This window comes from Citrus clementina, unplaced genomic scaffold (genome assembly GCF_000493195.1).
Source record: "Citrus clementina cultivar Clemenules unplaced genomic scaffold, Citrus_clementina_v1.0 scaffold_7, whole genome shotgun sequence".
Lineage (NCBI taxonomy): Eukaryota > Viridiplantae > Streptophyta > Magnoliopsida > Sapindales > Rutaceae > Citrus > Citrus x clementina.
In genome coordinates, this window is record NW_006262075.1 from 6,342,633 (window position 1) to 6,359,518 (window position 16,886).

General features: G+C 33.8%; 1 protein-coding gene and 1 pseudogene across 1 annotated transcript; both read right to left on the minus strand.

The window, feature by feature from the left end:
- Positions 1–942: 942 nt before the first annotated feature.
- LOC18035981 lies at positions 943–1,850 on the minus strand (annotated as a pseudogene).
- A 1,380-nt stretch (positions 1,851–3,230) lies between these two features.
- Positions 3,231–9,848, minus strand: LOC18035982 (ABC transporter C family member 8). The gene is made up of 12 exons (XM_006426437.2): positions 9,466–9,848; positions 7,048–8,981; positions 6,645–6,965; positions 6,462–6,548; positions 5,746–6,369; positions 5,490–5,654; positions 5,089–5,383; positions 4,787–5,001; positions 4,276–4,581; positions 4,066–4,129; positions 3,703–3,942; positions 3,231–3,581 (listed from the first exon to the last, which is right to left on the minus strand). The coding sequence occupies exons 1-12, from the start codon at positions 9,488–9,490 to the stop codon at positions 3,454–3,456; spliced, it is 4,404 nt and encodes a 1,467-aa protein (XP_006426500.1). The 5' UTR covers positions 9,491–9,848; the 3' UTR covers positions 3,231–3,453.
- Positions 9,849–16,886: the final 7,038 nt, after the last annotated feature.

Consider the following 16,886-nt stretch of genomic DNA (forward strand, 5'->3'; position numbering starts at 1 on the left):
TGCAATAATTTTCCCTTCTTCCCTACCATAGGTTCCTCTTGTCGTTTCCTTCTTCTTGTTAATTAAAAGTACGGTTGGGGGACCATGCATCCTTGACTCTCCATTTTCATGACTTGCGAGTACAATTATGCGCGAGCATGCATGGGCATAGTGGAGTTGTCAGTAGTCACCTAGCTAGATTACTTCTATTACGAATTTCTACTACAGCTGCATAACTATTCAACAATAGTTTTCAAAATCGAATCTGGATTATTTCTAGACCGAGTTCATTCGCCCCCGAGATAATTATATGGAAATGAAGAGTATTCTGTTCGTGAGCATCTCAAGAATTAATTAACCATTATATTACATGCTTTGGACCATGAAGCACCGAACTAGATTTATTTTACATTTTTTGTTATAATCTCAAAACATAAATTATTTTGTACAATGATTAACGTAAAACGTTATTATCTTAAATACGTTTTACTTTCGTCAAATTTCATCCCAAGAAAAAAAAAAAATTGTCACCACCATTTATTTTTGTTTTAACTTTTAATTTAAATTGGGTTGTTTCGAGAAATAAACTTTTATTAATTGAAGATAGAAAAATTTATTTACTGATATATAATTGGCTCAATTGGGAAAAATTTTTGAGTGATGTAAATTTTGAATCTAGCTCACATAAGAGTGGATATATATGAGATATAAATTCTAACTGTAGTAATATGATGAGGGGGAAAAAATAATAATATATCTAAATTCAATGTGCCTTGAGCTGCTAACTGTACTCTTTGTCGCTTTCCCTATTTGTCATCAAAAGTAAAGCAAATTATTGAAGCTTATCTATGAATCACCACATCCCATAAGCTTGCTTACTAGAGATTAATAATAATACGTAAAGTAGTTTATAATACATATACAAAACTAAACACAACATATTAACATGATAATATAAATACAGTCAGTCTCTAGACAATCAACATGCCAAGAACACAAATTAATTTAGTCTCATTACTGTTCGTGCATCATGGCAATTCAACAAACCTTCCTCTGTACTTTTGAAAGAAGCCATTGCTAAATCTGCAAGCCTTGCAAGATTCAATTTCACAACAGTGCCCACAAACAACCTGGTGTCATCGTCAGAATTTCCCTCTGGTATATCTACAACATAAGACTCCAAAACAACACAATAAACTTCACCTGTTTCCTCGCTAATGAAATCATTAACCGATGTGACTGAACGATAATTTTGAAGCCTATGATCACCACCAAGAACTCTAAAGCTCAAAATATGGTTCTCATCATCCAGCATCTCCAATCTTTCTGTGCTGGTTGTAGCCGGAGGCCCTGAATGATGTTAACATCTCTTACACTACCAACTTCTCCGGCGCCTACTTTCATTTTACAACTTCTGATGAAGTTCTTGTACTTGTCAGGGTTAGTGAAATCGCGAACAAAAGGCCAAACAAAGCTGAGGGGAGTGTTTATTTTTTGTGTTATTAGGGAAGTGCACGTGTTTGGAGATGGGGGGAAAGTGTGGTAGGTTTTGATGGTGGTTTCAAGCTTGGAGAGTTCTTCAAGTGTGAGAGCGTCTGATGAGGGAGTTTGGTTAGGGTTCATGGGTGCAATTGCTGCCATGATTATCATGGATTTTAATTTGCTAGCTTGTTGAAGAATTTGGTTTATAGAAGAAGAATGTGAAGTATTGGAGGAGGTGACAAAAGGATTTATTCTCCTATTAATTTGTTGATGCACTTGTATGCATATGATAGGATAATATAAAGGTAAGTAAATTTCTTTTTCTTTTTCTTTTTTTTTTCAATTTCGAAAAGAATTATATTTATTATAGTCTAAGGAAGATGTGTACACTGTTCGAAGAAAATTTGGAATTGAGTTGACTCAGTACTTTCTTTTTGTCCTTTGAATCTTACTAAAAGTATTGATGCTCAAACCATATTAGTTCTAATGTTAATTCCCTTGAATTTGTTTATCAAACACTAGTTTTAAAAAAACTTTTGTTTATTCAACCATCAATATGATATTTCAAAATTCCAAACTATCAAGTAAACTGCTTTCAAATTAAAATTGAATCCCTAGGTGTAGGTGGAAGGGAACGTAATCATGGAACGTTATTGCAAGTTGAAATAATTATATATAAACAGAAGCCATGCACCCTTTTGCAAGTTGCATTTAAGAGATTAAAGTTTGAAGGTAATGGGGACTTTTAAACTATCTTTTAATTATGTATATTAACTATTTATGGTTTAAATTTAATGCAACGGTGGATTATGAATAATGGAGTAGACTTTCAACACAATTCCCTTTTATAAAAGATGTCTTTGTGGATGACTGAGGTGACGCACATCATATTTTAGTTGGATCGAAGAAAAAAATTATCACTACTTGCGTTATTCATTTTTCTTTAATGTATATGCTGAGACAATCACTTCTTTTCAAACTTCACCTTTTAGATAGATTTTAGTGGATGGCTAATTTACAGTTAATCTGTAATTAGATGATAATTAAATTCGATTGACAAAATCTATTTGCTGTTTGCTGATTATTTAGAAACAAAATCTCTATTTGGAAGTATATGTGATGACATCAGGGGCAAATGCGGAAAACTGCTGAGCCTGATTTGACGAAGGGATTCTAATTGTCTGGCGTCATGGTCATGCGTTTTGAAAATACTGGGTTCATAGAGCATATTGTAAAAGAATTAGGCGTAGAAAGAAATTTACCACAAAACCAAAATAAGTCTATTTTATTATTGACTGATGATACAGCCACAAACTTTTATATAAATTGATGTGGCCAAGAAATATTTAATTCAACCAATGAATTAATGTCACATCAGTTTGTACGAGAGTTTATGGTTATATCATTACTTTTTATTCTTTAAAGCTTACTCTACCTTTGTGTTTCCTGTTCGAGTTTTCCCGTGAGAAGTAGGCAGTATACGAACGAGGGATTGCTCAATGCTGCAAAGCCCGTTCCGTCTCATCTGTGTTTAAGTATCCATACTTCACAAAGGAAACAATGTCAAAGGGTGTAAGGATATTTTGAAGAAGATGGATTGCCTTGCAGATTTGGACACTTACTGAAAAGCTCCATTTGGATTCTTTTCTTTTTCTTTTCCAACTGAAAGTTCGAATGACCCCCAGACATATAGAGATTTTTTTTTTGTATGTAACATATGATAGAGCAGTTGCAATCTTGCCAGGTTACATTATCTTTAATACTAAGGCAAAGTTAACACACTGTTCTGTTTATTTCTCATCCAAACAACTGATGCGAGAAGCTTAGCTTGTCTCAAAATCCACTTATTCCGCCAATACATTTAAACCAATTACCAAAAACACTAGCTGTAAACTTATCTTGAAATTTTGTTGGCTTAATAGCAGGGTGAAATGAAGTGCTATGATACTATTAGTGGGACCAGTTCATGCAGAATTTCGGTTGTTGAGCTCATTACTGAAAGTTATTCAAATTCTGGTAGGAATTTCTCCTGCAACTTGACCAGTACTCTGCTACAAGCTTGGAAAAGGAGGAATTAGTTTCCATAAGCTTCGATGGTTCATCATACTCCAACAATTTTCCTGTAGAGCAGTGACCAAACACATATTAAATCCAATGCAATTTGTTAATCAAACAAGTGGGTTCTATTCAATTTGTCAAAATGAACAAAACAAATGAGTGAACTAAGGAATAAAAATTTACCATATGAGAGCACCATGACCATGTCACTATCAATAACAGTTGGTACTCTATGAGCTACCGTTATCACTGTGCAGTTGGAGAATTCCTGCCTGATAATTCTCTGTAGAATAGCATCTGTTGCGGAATCAATGGAAGCGGTAGCTTCATCCAGAACTAGAATTCTATTTCTCTTTAGGAGGACTCTTCCAAGGCAAAAGAGTTGGCGTTGCCCCGCGCTCCAATTTTCGCCTTCATCACTCACTGCTTGACCAACCGTAGTCATAAGTTATTTGTTCTGACATTGAGTTCAATTTGCAGCTTAATCTTTTCTTATCATTTCTTTTATTAACGAATATCAGAATAAAGCTGCTGAAAACAACTTACCAGATGAGTCCAGCTTATTCGGCAGGCTGCTGATAGTTGTCTTAAGCTGACACTTCTCCAGAGCCTATATTCGAAAAAAACTATCAGATGCCTGATCTAAAACACTGTCACTAGTTGTTTCGTCTTAATTATTCTGCAACAGAACTTGTTAAAAGTCGGAAAATCAATATCTATCCGTGAATTTCTTGAGTTTGGAGTCAGCTGGCTCACCTTCCATATTTCATCATCTGAGTAGAGGCCTAGAGGGTCCAAATTAGTGCGAACACTACCCCTGAAGAGAGTTGGTTCTTGAGGGATGATACTAAGCTTCACTCTCAAGTCTTTCAGTCCCATTGAACAAATGTCAACTCCATCTATCAGAATTGAACCACCTGCAGGCTCCACCAAACGAAACAAAGCACTTATGAGTGTTGTTTTGCCACTTCCAGTCCTTCCCACAACTCCCACTCTAGTCCCTTCACTGAACGTGCAGGTGATTCCCTTGAGTACTAATGGAGCATTTGGACGGTACCTAATCTGCAAGAAAAACAGTGGAAAGGCTCTTTAGAAAGAGAAAGAAACTCGCTTTTAGATGACATATTCCCAATATTGAGGTCATTTACATGAAATGATACCATACTTCTAGCACTTTTTTTTTTACCCTCTAATCCTAAAATCATTCTGTCATGGGGTGATTGTAGAACTTTATCCTTTAGTAAATGAGTTCCATATGGAGGCTTACCTTCAGCTGCCGCAGCTCTATCCTGCCCTTAAAAGGCCATGAAGATGGAGGTCTCTTGTCTTCCACAATTGCCGGAGGCTCAGGTGGGATGTGCATGAACTGTTTTATTCTTTCAACTGAAATAATATAGTTTGCCAAGTAGCAGTACCATCTGCTCAAGAAAACTTGGGTGCCTGTTAGTGTAAAAGCGTATGAAAGAGAAAGTCCAACAAGCCCTGTAAAGAAAAAGTTAATACATCAGAATCTTCTAACAATTTAGAAATTCATACATATCAAAAAAGATAAGTTTTAAGTGATTTTACCCGGAGCTACATAGCCTCTAGGAATCAAAACAAGGAAAAGAGCAGCAGTGAACAAGGTCAAATTTTGAAGTGCTTCTACTCTTAGAATTAGCCACTCCATGACCCCATTAGTATGAAAAAAAAGTGTGGCATCTATATCGACAAGCTTCAGGTAGTTCTGAAAGAACCTATCCACCATGTTAAAGGCTCTTATTGTGACAACACCTTGTGATGTCTCAGCTGTATAGTTCATAACAGGTGCTTTGGTTGTTCCGTTGATTCTAATCAACTCCCTTGCAGTTGCTATATAATATCGCTTTTAGTAGCAGAAAAGATAATGAAATGAAACAGAATCAGCTATTTCTTTTCTTCAGTGAGAGGAAGAGAAACCAACGAAATCAAGAAGTAAAAGCTGGATCTACCTGAACAAATCTTACGGCTACCATTGCAAAAATGGCCACAACTAAAACTTGCCATGTGACGAAGGTCACGATTCCAATAATTGCTAAGAGTTCAGTGCCAGAAGCAGCAACAAAGACAATGGAGAAAGGTATATCAAAATCTAGAATGCTCAAATCTGATGAAAGCTGCAAAATAGTAATATAATCATGAATGTTAAGAAGATGGATTTGCAAGTACTATACATGGAGGGGATACAAAAGTAGGACATAATCTTACTCGGGTTAAAATCCGTCCAACAGGAGTAGAGTCAAAGAAAAGCATGGGAGCTTTAAATATTGAATTTGTGAAACCTGAGAAGAATGCTCTAGAAGCCTTAAGCCCCAGATGAGCTGCAAAAAAGGACCTAAAATATACGAAGACAGCACTAGCTGTTGAAACTCCAGCATAAACCCCAATTAAAATACCACTGGTGATTTTAGGAATTTGAATGGCATATGCAAGCCAATAAGTTGCAGCAGCTTGAAGACCAACAAAACCAGACTGAGCCAGTACGCCTAAACAGAGAAGAGGCATTCCTTTTGACACATTGAGATAATCCATGAATGGCTTCCATCCAACATCACCAATCTCCATTTCTTCATCTTCTGTTAGTTGTGCCAAACCCTTCACAGAAATCTCCCCCTCACTGCTTTCCTTACGTGGGTAAATCCCATTAGGCTCCTCTGCCCTAGCCGTATGGCCCTTTTCTACCTTTTCAGCTCCTCCTTGGCCTGCATCATCTAAAGGACCTAGCCCTGTTATCGCATCTCTATGAGCATTCACAAGCTGTTCAAATGCTGTCCCAGCCAGCAAGAGCTCTTGATAGTTGCCCGACTGAGTAATTTGTCCGCCTTCCAGAACCTAAGGTGAAACTCGATCATTCTTGTATAAATGAATGAAATAACTTGGAGTACCAAATTATGCATAAACAATTAAATTCAACGAAACTTTACCAGAATTCTATCAACTTCTGAGAGAAACTCCACTTGATGAGTTACTAGAATGACGGTTTTCTTTTCTAAAGCAGCCATCACACATTCCTGAAAAATGAATCACTCAAGTAAACAATAGTGAAAATGTGACTGTTTAGTATGCTGGTTTTCATGCTTATGGAAAACCTGAACTTGTTTTCTCACATTGAATAGAGTTGCAGCTGTGTGTGCATCCACTGCACTGAAAGGATCATCAAAGAGATAGATATCGGCATCATTATAGACTGCTCGAGCCAGTTGAATCCTCTGTTTCTGTCCTCCACTCAAGTTAAGCCCTCTCTGACCTATTTCAGTGAGATCACCATGGTCAAAGTTGTTGATATCTTTGTCTAAAGCACAGGCTTTTATTGCCTTGTCATATCTGGCCTTGTCCATTGGCTTCCCGTAAAGTATGTTATCGCGGATGCTTCCACTTTGAATCCAAGAAGTTTGAGACACATAGGCAATAGATCCATATAAATTAACCTATTTGAAGGCATAAAAATACAAAAATTAGTGACAGAAACTTAAACCTGAAAATATAATCAAATGCTAGTTTGTAACTCACGGTTCCTGAAATTTTGGGTATTTCTCCAAGTATTGCATACAAGAGTGATGATTTCCCCGCACCAACTGACCCACAAACTGCAATCTTTTGCGCCCACTTGATATCTAAATTTACACCTCTGAGAGTTGGAATGGCTAACTCTGGATCCCAACTGAAATTTCCTTCTTGTATCTTCACGCTTCTGTCTGACTTCTGCAATGAAATTCTCCTTACATCGTCGTTATTGAGCTCATGATCAAGCAAAAAAGCATTGATCCTATCAAACGAGACCTTGACTTGGATCATTATAGAAAGAGCTTCAGGAATCATTCTGACTGGTTCTCCCATGCTCCTTAATGTTGCAAGAACAGTGAAGATAGTGCTGGCATTAAGTGGGGCACTACCAGTAAGGGCACATCCCAGGAAGATGACTGAAGAAATGATAGTTGGAGACATCCAATAAATAACTGTGCCATAAGCCTTCCTAAGCTGTGCTTCAGACAACCATTTGAATTCTTTTTCACGGCGAGACTCAATCAAGCTCTTGAACTTCTCCTCCCATGATTGTAACTTTATGATTTTCATGTTGTTTAGGATCTCAGAAGTGGACCTGAGTCTCTCATCTTGAGCAATCATGAATTCTGACTGACATTTCTGTAATATCTTAGCAAATGGCACGTTAAGGAGTCCACAGATGAGAAAAAGGACTAATCCTGGAAGAGCACCAAGACCAACGACCCCGAAAAGAACACCAATGGCTAAAAAGAGTTGCAGTGCAAGACTCCAAGTTAAATGGAACCAAAATGGGAATTCTCCCATTCGATATGCATCAACCGCAATATAATTCACAATTTCCCCAGTTGAGTGCCTTTTCCTTCCCAAACTAGAAAGCTTTAGCTGCTTCTGATAGACTGCCACCATTAAAGCTGATCTCATCCTCATTCCTGACCTTCTTGAACCAAAGAAACAATGCCTCTGAGTAAAAGACTCGACAACCTTGGTAATTATCAGACACCCCACGATAGAAAGACCTTCTTGCAAATTTTCCTCTCCGCGATTGGAGTAATTTACAAAAGCATAGAGCAAAAGAGGGCCTACTACTACGGCAATAGTCCTAAGCAATGCACAGATTGCTATAAATATATTTTCTTTCAAGTAAACATTTGTTATGACCTTACGCACCAAGTTCCCATTATTGTTTGAGTTGTTCTCTCTCACAAGGGAATCCCAAGCATAAGCAAACTTCTGGTAGGCAAAGCTGGCTTCATCTTCAGGAACCAGAGAAGGAATATCTTCTAGAGCTAATGGCTTTGAGTAACCCAAAGAAAGCAAAGGATTGATCCAAGAAAATGTTAATTTTCTAAGCAAACCTGCCTTGCCTAGTTCTGTTTGGTTCTTTTCGGCCAATAGAGGCTCAGATAGACTCTTGTCTTCTGTATTTGGAGAAGTAAAATGACTAAAGTTTCTAAAAGCACTGAAGAGCAATAAAAGGTTGACAGGCAAAGGCAATATGTAAACAATATTAATGGTATAAGTTCTTGCTAAGATTTCAATATTAAGAGCTAGAACCAACAAAGAAAAGGACATCCACCAAAGAGTGATGAGCATTCTGATCCACTTGGACCTTTTAACAAGCAAGGAGATTGCCAAAGAGACCCAAATTAGTCCTCTAACAGTGGAAACCAACCAACTCATAGAACTATCATTTTTGGCTATAAGATTCCACAAACAATAACCAAGGTATGCAATGCCAACGACAGCACAGCAGGCTGATACAACTATAGAAACACATTCCCTTCTAATTCTGCCATAATTGTGGTTTTTTCTGAAAGAACCCACTAGCAAAGATAGATAGAATACACAAAAAAACACTAGATTTATAACATCTATGATGGTACTTTGAATGCAAAATGAACCCAAATCAAATTCACCCTCACAGGTCCAAGAAAGTCCCCCTGCATATTCATTGAAACAGAGCGAACTGGGATCAGAAACCTCCATAGGGAAGTTAAATTAGCCAAGAAACAAAGAACATATTTACACGTATTGGTCGAAAATATAAGATAACAAAAAGACAACGTCAAAAGGAAGATTACTCAGCGATGCTGCTTAATATATATTCTCTGTTCATACTACATTAAAACATTCAAGAAACTTAATGTTAAGAGAAGATTACAAAGTTTCTCAGTATGGAAGAAAACAACTCAGACAATTAATGAAGCAGCAAAGAATGAACTGTGTGTTCAACAAACTCTACACTCCCTTTTTGTTCATAACTGTTAAGATTCCTGTACAATCATACTCAAGAACCAACCATAGAACCATAAATATTCACACAAAGATTCAAAGAAGGGGGAGAGAAAAATAAAAGTACAAGGAAATCATATATATATATATATGAAATGAACAATGAAGATCAAGAAATGAGAAGATGTATACCAAGTAAGGTTCCCAAGAAAGCCATTATCCCTGGAAGCAATTTCTTTCTTCAGTGTATACGTTTAGTGTAGCACATATGCATCATTCGCCAGCTTAAGTAGTAGGAGAGAGCTTCATTCAATGAAATGAGAAAGAGCACAGTAATCGCACTCCACGCATTCATATACAGAGTCCTAAATGGTTTGCTCGCATATTATAATAATTCTTTTTGCCTCTTTCAGTAATGATTGATTTTTATTGTCCAGCTTTTGTCACAGACTCACAGTCAATGTTTGTCCCCTCTACGCGCTGTAAGTTCTGTGATAACAATACAATAAAACTGTAAAGCATTGTTTGGAAGGCGCTTTACAAGTTCGTACTTTTATATTTACGTAGCATGTGCTTGTTCTGGTATACATAATAGACTTTTACTGTTCAATCATCGAACAGAAGATAATATTTATAAAAACCAATATTGATTTTTTGAATTCAGTTCAGATTCAGAATAATTAATAATTCAATCTTTTCTGACATTCCAAACAAGACACTTTCCCTAATCACGTTTTGGCAGCAGCTATATATCTCTTTTCAGCCAAACTATTCTGACGGTATTCTAAAATATGTTATGGCATATAAAGAAATCAAATATTTCTGTTCTTTTTGAAAAAGTGTGCATATTTGATAAGCAATCTCAACTTACCCAGAAAGTTTTGTGTTAGAAACATAAATAAAGTAATGAAATTAGAGATGCTTGTGTCACTTCAAGCTGTGATTGTCAAAACCTGAACCATAATATTACCTCAGAATTTTCATGGTCACGTAATTGATTAATATAGGGGATTCCGTGGCTAGCTGCAATCAATAATGACCTTGTGATTTTGTTGATCGTTTCTTCCGAAAATGAAACGGACCATGACGACTATGGCCATAACAGCCATAGGTAATGATAACGAGATGCACCGTCATCAGGAATTGAAGCTGATACAAGTTTCAATTCTAATTTTTCAAGGTTTTATGTCTAATTAAGCAGAACTAATGTTTCGGGGCTGGATATTTAATTAATTAGTCAAATAATAATTAAGTTTAACGGGGCACATAAATTTCAAGCGGTATTATATATATTATATTACCTCTTCTAAAGTTGAGGTAATGTACGCATTTCCAAAAAACCTTGCTCTTGCTAACTTAGCACTTTGGCTTCGTTTAAATTCATGCATTCCGAAAACTATACGACTTCATCAGTTATTTTCCAAAAAATATATTCTGATTTCTTTTATATTTATAGTTATAAAATACTCCGTTACCGTAAGAATGTGTCACAAATATAATATTAAAGAAATATAGTTAGACATTATTTATTTCTATATCCAAAGTCTTAATTTGACTTAATTTAAGATGTTTTAATATTTTAGTTTTTTGGTTTTTGTATATGTGAATTTTTATTGTAAGATATTTTCATTTGGATGAAAAAAAGTAAAGAATTATGACTTTTATCTAAATGATAAAATGTGCAGATAGAAAATCATTTTTTTTCCTCACAAAGACCCTCATTAAATTCATTTGTTTCCCACCTAACTATTATGTAAAACGTAATAACATTTTGATTTTTTTTCTAATCAAAAGGATTTTTCAAATTAACTATAACATAATTTAGATGTCATGTTAGAATTTCTCTTGGTCTCAACTTTTACTTGGTATTAAATACTTAACATGCATTCAATTTGAATTTTAGGCAGATTCTTTTTATTAGATACAATTTTTTTCATGTACAAATATTATGTTAAATTATAAAAATAATGTTATCAAAATTACTTTTCATAAATTATATATAAAATGCTTATGTTATAAATATTTACAACTATAAGTAATACTATACTGGATAACACGTAAATATATACTTATTTAAACTTCTAAGTATAGATAACAATTTCAAGATTATAAGTGTAAAATATTAGATTTAAAATGTTTTGAGTTTATAAAAATAAATAACTTACCACTTACACTTAAACATTAAAAATAAAGAATAAACATATTATTCAGAATTAATTTAGATTTCAGTAATATTCAGAATCATTCAAATTTAAGATTAAAAATAAATAAATAAATAAATGCTAGCTTAATGTTGGAAAGAATTATATATGTTTACTGTTAGAGATGGAGATTATTCCAAATTGGCTAGGAATAGTTGTTGACTATCTTAACTTGCCAAAGACGGCAGCGGATAAAACATTGAGAAGTTTAGCTTGCATGATTGCACGTGATGAGAATGTTCAATTTACACACTTTTCGTATGGCTAGGACATGTGACTAAGAAGTATTAAGAATATTATCTTATATATATACACACATACACGTCACATTTCATGCGATCACTATTCGATGGGCTTCTATATTTTCATCTTAAAATTATATTAAAAATTATACTGGACTATCATGTTAAGTAATATATATAATTATTAAATCGAGCTAGCCTGATGAAACCGTGAAGCTCTTGGCCAATAGACTATGAAAAAAACATTATTAATTTGATTTTTCGCGTATCAAGCGTGCATGGACCACATTTGTGTCTGAAAGCATCATACAATAATGGAAGTAAACAACAACATTCTTTGTTTTTATGTTCATGTCTTTTCGCACATTTATTTGGACGAGTGCGTCCATGTGGTTAATTCATCCAGCGGAGTAAAGCCATTCAGTCACAGTCGTGATCATCTTTTCTGAGCAAGTTGATGATGATGATGATGATGACGATGATAAGCTACTTGATTGCTTGCGTTGGCGTGTCACTTATGTAACGCCATCGGAATTTAAGGTGATATCGATATTGTGAAATCAATTGCTAATGTGATGTCGATATATACGCTAGTGGTTGCAATTCCTGACGATGATCCATCAATCCAACGTCTGGACGACTGAATTACACACACACACACGTATGCATATATTAAACGGGACGAATCTGTATCGTCACTTTTCTAGCTAGTCTGAATTTTGAAGTCTTTCACACGCAACAATAAGTTCTGAATGCCTGATTTGATTAATTATTTGATCGAGTAATTATACTTATTTTAAAAAGAAAGTAATAATTAAAATGATTATATATATTGATATGCTTCTGGTGAGTGATGTCAAGCTAGCTGAAGATTCACAAAACAAGATCTCTAGAATAGTTGCATTTCTAATAAATCATAATTACAAGTTGAAGCCATTGTGTTTCGTTTCCTTTACTAGTACTTCTCAATTTCTGGATTAAATATGGTACATGGCTATTTGCAAAACAGGATTTGTGACCCACCACCCAGCACTAAAGGCCATATGAATTGATGGAATTTGGAAATGTACTTTTAAAACTACTTGTCGTATCGTATGATGTCAATGTCAATTCAGATATCATCCTGGTTCATGCTCAAAGAATAGTGATTTTGACTCATTCGGTATTCAAATTCCACTCGATCGTTTTAAATAATGTGGAAAGGCACCAAAAAGTGTCATCATGCATTGACAAATGACAAAGCTGGCTAATAAATGTGAACTTCATTTTCACCCAATGCATGCACGACAAAATAATAATAACAATGACAACCCATATGCTTTGTTTATCATTCGTGATGTGATTAACTCTATATTAAAAAAATATTAATCCTTATATCATAGTCTTACATGCATACGTGTCTTGTTCTATGCTAATTCGAGCTCAAGTTGAACACGTATCTCCAATCACTTATCCGGTTAGTTTTTACTTAAAATGCGATTAATTATTGAATACTTGATTCTCTGCCTAAAAGCGGTTAGATATACATTAAGCGCAATGTGAACATGTATCATGTATCGAATCATTACATAAAACAAGCATCCATTCATTTTCTTTTAATGGAATAATTTAACTAACATGACATCAAAGTTAAAAGTTCTCACATTAACTCTAGCATCAAGTAAACTTCAAGTCGTGGTAAAATCTAATCGTCTACTACTTCAGAACTCAAAAGGGAATAGGATTGGCTCAATAATATGAATGATTTTGAGTAAAATACATGCATGTGGTTAGAGGATTGGCTCAATAATAGGAATCAATAACGTTTCTCTTTAGGCACTTGGTCAAAGGCCGAGTGGTGGGTTATTAATTGTGAGAGTAGCAGTTCAAGTCCCCATTAAAAAATGGTTACTCAAATTTCTTTATTTAATTAAAAATAATTGACTGAAAGCAGTTCTTTTCCTTCCAGAATGTAATTGAAGCATGCATCTCTCAAATATTCATAAATATCAATAATCTTTTGATTATAATGTTGCATAAATTAACAAGTGTACTAGTCGGCACAAGTAATATAATGAAGAGTAGAGTATTGTTCTACAAAGATTGTATATTCTATTAGCTACCAAAATTATTCTAACCCTAATTTATTTGAATAACCAAATAAATGATTTTAGATTAATAATTAAATAAAATAACTAAAAATTAAATAAAGATGCAGGTAATAATAGAAATCGCTAAGAAATTAAAACAAGTAGGACATCCGATTTCACCGTAACCAATCCAATTTAATTCTCCATCTATGTTATTAAAGTTTATTACCTATGTTGACAATGAATTTCCCTAATTTATTCAATATCCTCTCTCGGTAATATTAAAAATACATTCACATATTAATCCATTGTATCTCTATGTGAATTTAAATATGTAAAGATTCATTAAATTCTATAGAAATTCTTAGAAAAACTGCACGAATCACGTTGACGCATCTCTATTTTTCGTTCAATTCACGACATCTATTACATAGAGGGAAAATGAATAAATCTCCTCTCGGTCTCATTATGTATTCTCAAATCATTCAAATAGTGCTCAAATATTTAAAAAATATTAAACACAATAATAAACACTCAATCATAAAATAATAAAATAAAAATAACACAAATTTATGGAATTAAATTTTTATAGTTAAGCTACATCGTATCCCTAGTAAAATAAATTAATTTATAAGAATTTAAAAAAAATCATAAATATTATAAAAAAATCCAAACAAAATAATATAAAAGAGAGAAAGAAAGACTCAAGACTTCTTCCTCCACCAAATTGTGGCCTCTCGTTTGAGGAAAAGTGCAAGCCACCCTTGTCAATTCCTAAGCCAAGAAAGATTTGGCCAAAGCTCATCATGTGAATGCTTTCCTCTTTTACTTTATTTTTCACATGATTTGCCTTATTAATTAAATTATTTCCAATGCTAATTATTCTCATCTTCACGTGAACCACGACCTTGGCTGCTTCGGTTTTTTTCATTTTAACTCCCATTACTTTCCTTAAACTTTCAATTAATTTCTCTTTTAAATTTTTTTATTTAATATTCTGATTTTATTTTTTTTATTCTCAAAATATACCTAAAATAGTAAAATATAAAAATTAAGATAAAAATTAACATAATAAAATATAATTTAACATAAAATTAGATTAAAAAATTAAAAAATTGATAAATTATGAACACATCATGTAATATGAGTAATAAAAAAAATAAAAAAAGTCATAATTACCTTTAAAAAAAAAGTTCTCCTATTGGGATAATTTGAATAAAAGTTTATTTATTACCAATGCCACAAAAATTGCAATCCTTTATCATTTCTCTTTAGCAATTCCATGTGCCATGTGCCCCGTGTACTCTTTTTTGTCCATCATCGAATGTGCAAAAAGGAAATAGTTGTTCTGATTTGATTTCTGTGTGAGAGTGAGGCCAGAAAACAAAAATGCCCACACAGATCTTACCCATCAACTCGATATTAAAATACGTAAAACAGATAATTAAATAAATCACGAGTTAAAATAATTGTTTAAGTAAACAAAACAAGCTTCATTTTTAAATAATACGTATGCATGTAATTGTAGAATGATGATATAGTGTCTGCAGTCGTACACCTTATCATTGGAAAGTTGGGTTGTGGGTAGGGGTGGCAAAAAAGCACTGGCCCAAGCCCGCTCAGGCCCGGTCTTCACCCATGAGGGCCTAGATAAGGGTTCAAGAAAAAAAAAAACTCGAACAAAGTCCAAGCCCACTATTTTTTTAAAAAAATAATTTTATAAATTAGAATAATATAATTAAAATTGAAAAGTAATTTAAAAATTAAAAAAAACTTAAATTCTTAACTTATAAATCAATTATGATTCAAAAAAACTAAAATTATGATACTAAATTCTCTCTTTTATGTCAATTAATTAAGAGAGCGTTTGAATTAGAAAATTCAGTATTAAAGAAAATTAAAATTATGAGTTTTTATTTGCTTTATTTATTATTTTAATTTGAAATATTTATTTTCTTTAATTTATCTATGATTATAATAACTTGTTGATAATTAATTTATTTCAAATTTACAATAATTTAAAAATTTTAAAATAAATAAAGCCCAGCTCGGCCCAGGCACGTACACTTAGCTGACAGAGGGGCTGGACATGGGCTTGAAAAAGTCCGGCCCAGGCTCGCTGTTTGCCATCCCTAGTTGTGGGGCCCACGTCCCCCTAATAGGAAGCTAATATGTGCGCAATTGCGCACCATAAGAGTGCATGATTGGGCGTAGCAGAATCACCCTCTATAATTGTATCATTTTCTGTTTGGGTTGGCAATGAGATGGGATGGGATGAGATTTATCAATCTCAATCATGTCCCGTATATGCAAGTGGGATGAAAAAACGCCTCACTCCTATCTGTAAATTTTTTTTTTTGGACAAAAATATGTCCCGATCCCGTCCCACAAAAATATGTCCCGATCCCGTCCCAAAAAAGATGGGATCCTACAGGATCCCGTCCCAAAAGAGGATCTCATCCCAATTGGAAAAATTCATATTCTTAATCGGCAATGAAACGGGATGGGATGGAATTTATCAATCCCACTTATTTTCCGTATATGGAAGTGGGATAAAAAAATATATCATTCCCGTTCCTAAATTTTTTTATGGGACAAAAATATGTCCTAATCCCGTCCCAAATTGGATGAGATCCTATCGGAAAAATTTGTCATCCCTAAGTCTAAATAACTTCTTACAAGCAGTGAGATTAAGCTACCTAGGCTACCTTATATATATAACAAATTGAGGATCCCAATAAAAAATAAAAAATATAGATTTTAATACATTAATAACAAGAAAAATATAAAATTTGATGTATTATTTTTTTTTTAATTTTTATTTTAGTGTGTGTGTGTGTGTGTGTACGGAAGATATGACTAAATTACTTAGTTTTTGATCTATTTAAATTGAGTAGGCAAGCATGCAAGTATGTAACTAGGGTTTTTAAGAAAGTTATCTTCAATTATTAATACAAAAAAAATCCATCAGTAAAAACGCTTTAACTAATGTGTTCAAAAAGGAGTAAACAAATGGAAAATTGCTTCAAATCGGTTTTATTTATTTGTTAATACTCTTGTTTATCTTTAATCTTTTCATTGAGAAAACTTATATAGAATCA

Bases quoted from the DNA above. Each gene is read 5' to 3' on its own strand.
- LOC18035982 (XM_006426437.2), bottom strand. From the start codon at position 9,490: ATGGCTTTCTTGGGAACCTTACTTG. The intron at 5,002-5,088 runs GTAAAATCACTT...TTTTCTTTACAG, and splicing joins TAGAGGCTATGTAGCTCCGG to GGCTTGTTGGACTTTCTCTT. The intron at 3,943-4,065 runs GTAAGTTGTTTT...TTGGTCAAGCAG, and splicing joins GAATAAGCTGGACTCATCTG to TGAGTGATGAAGGCGAAAAT.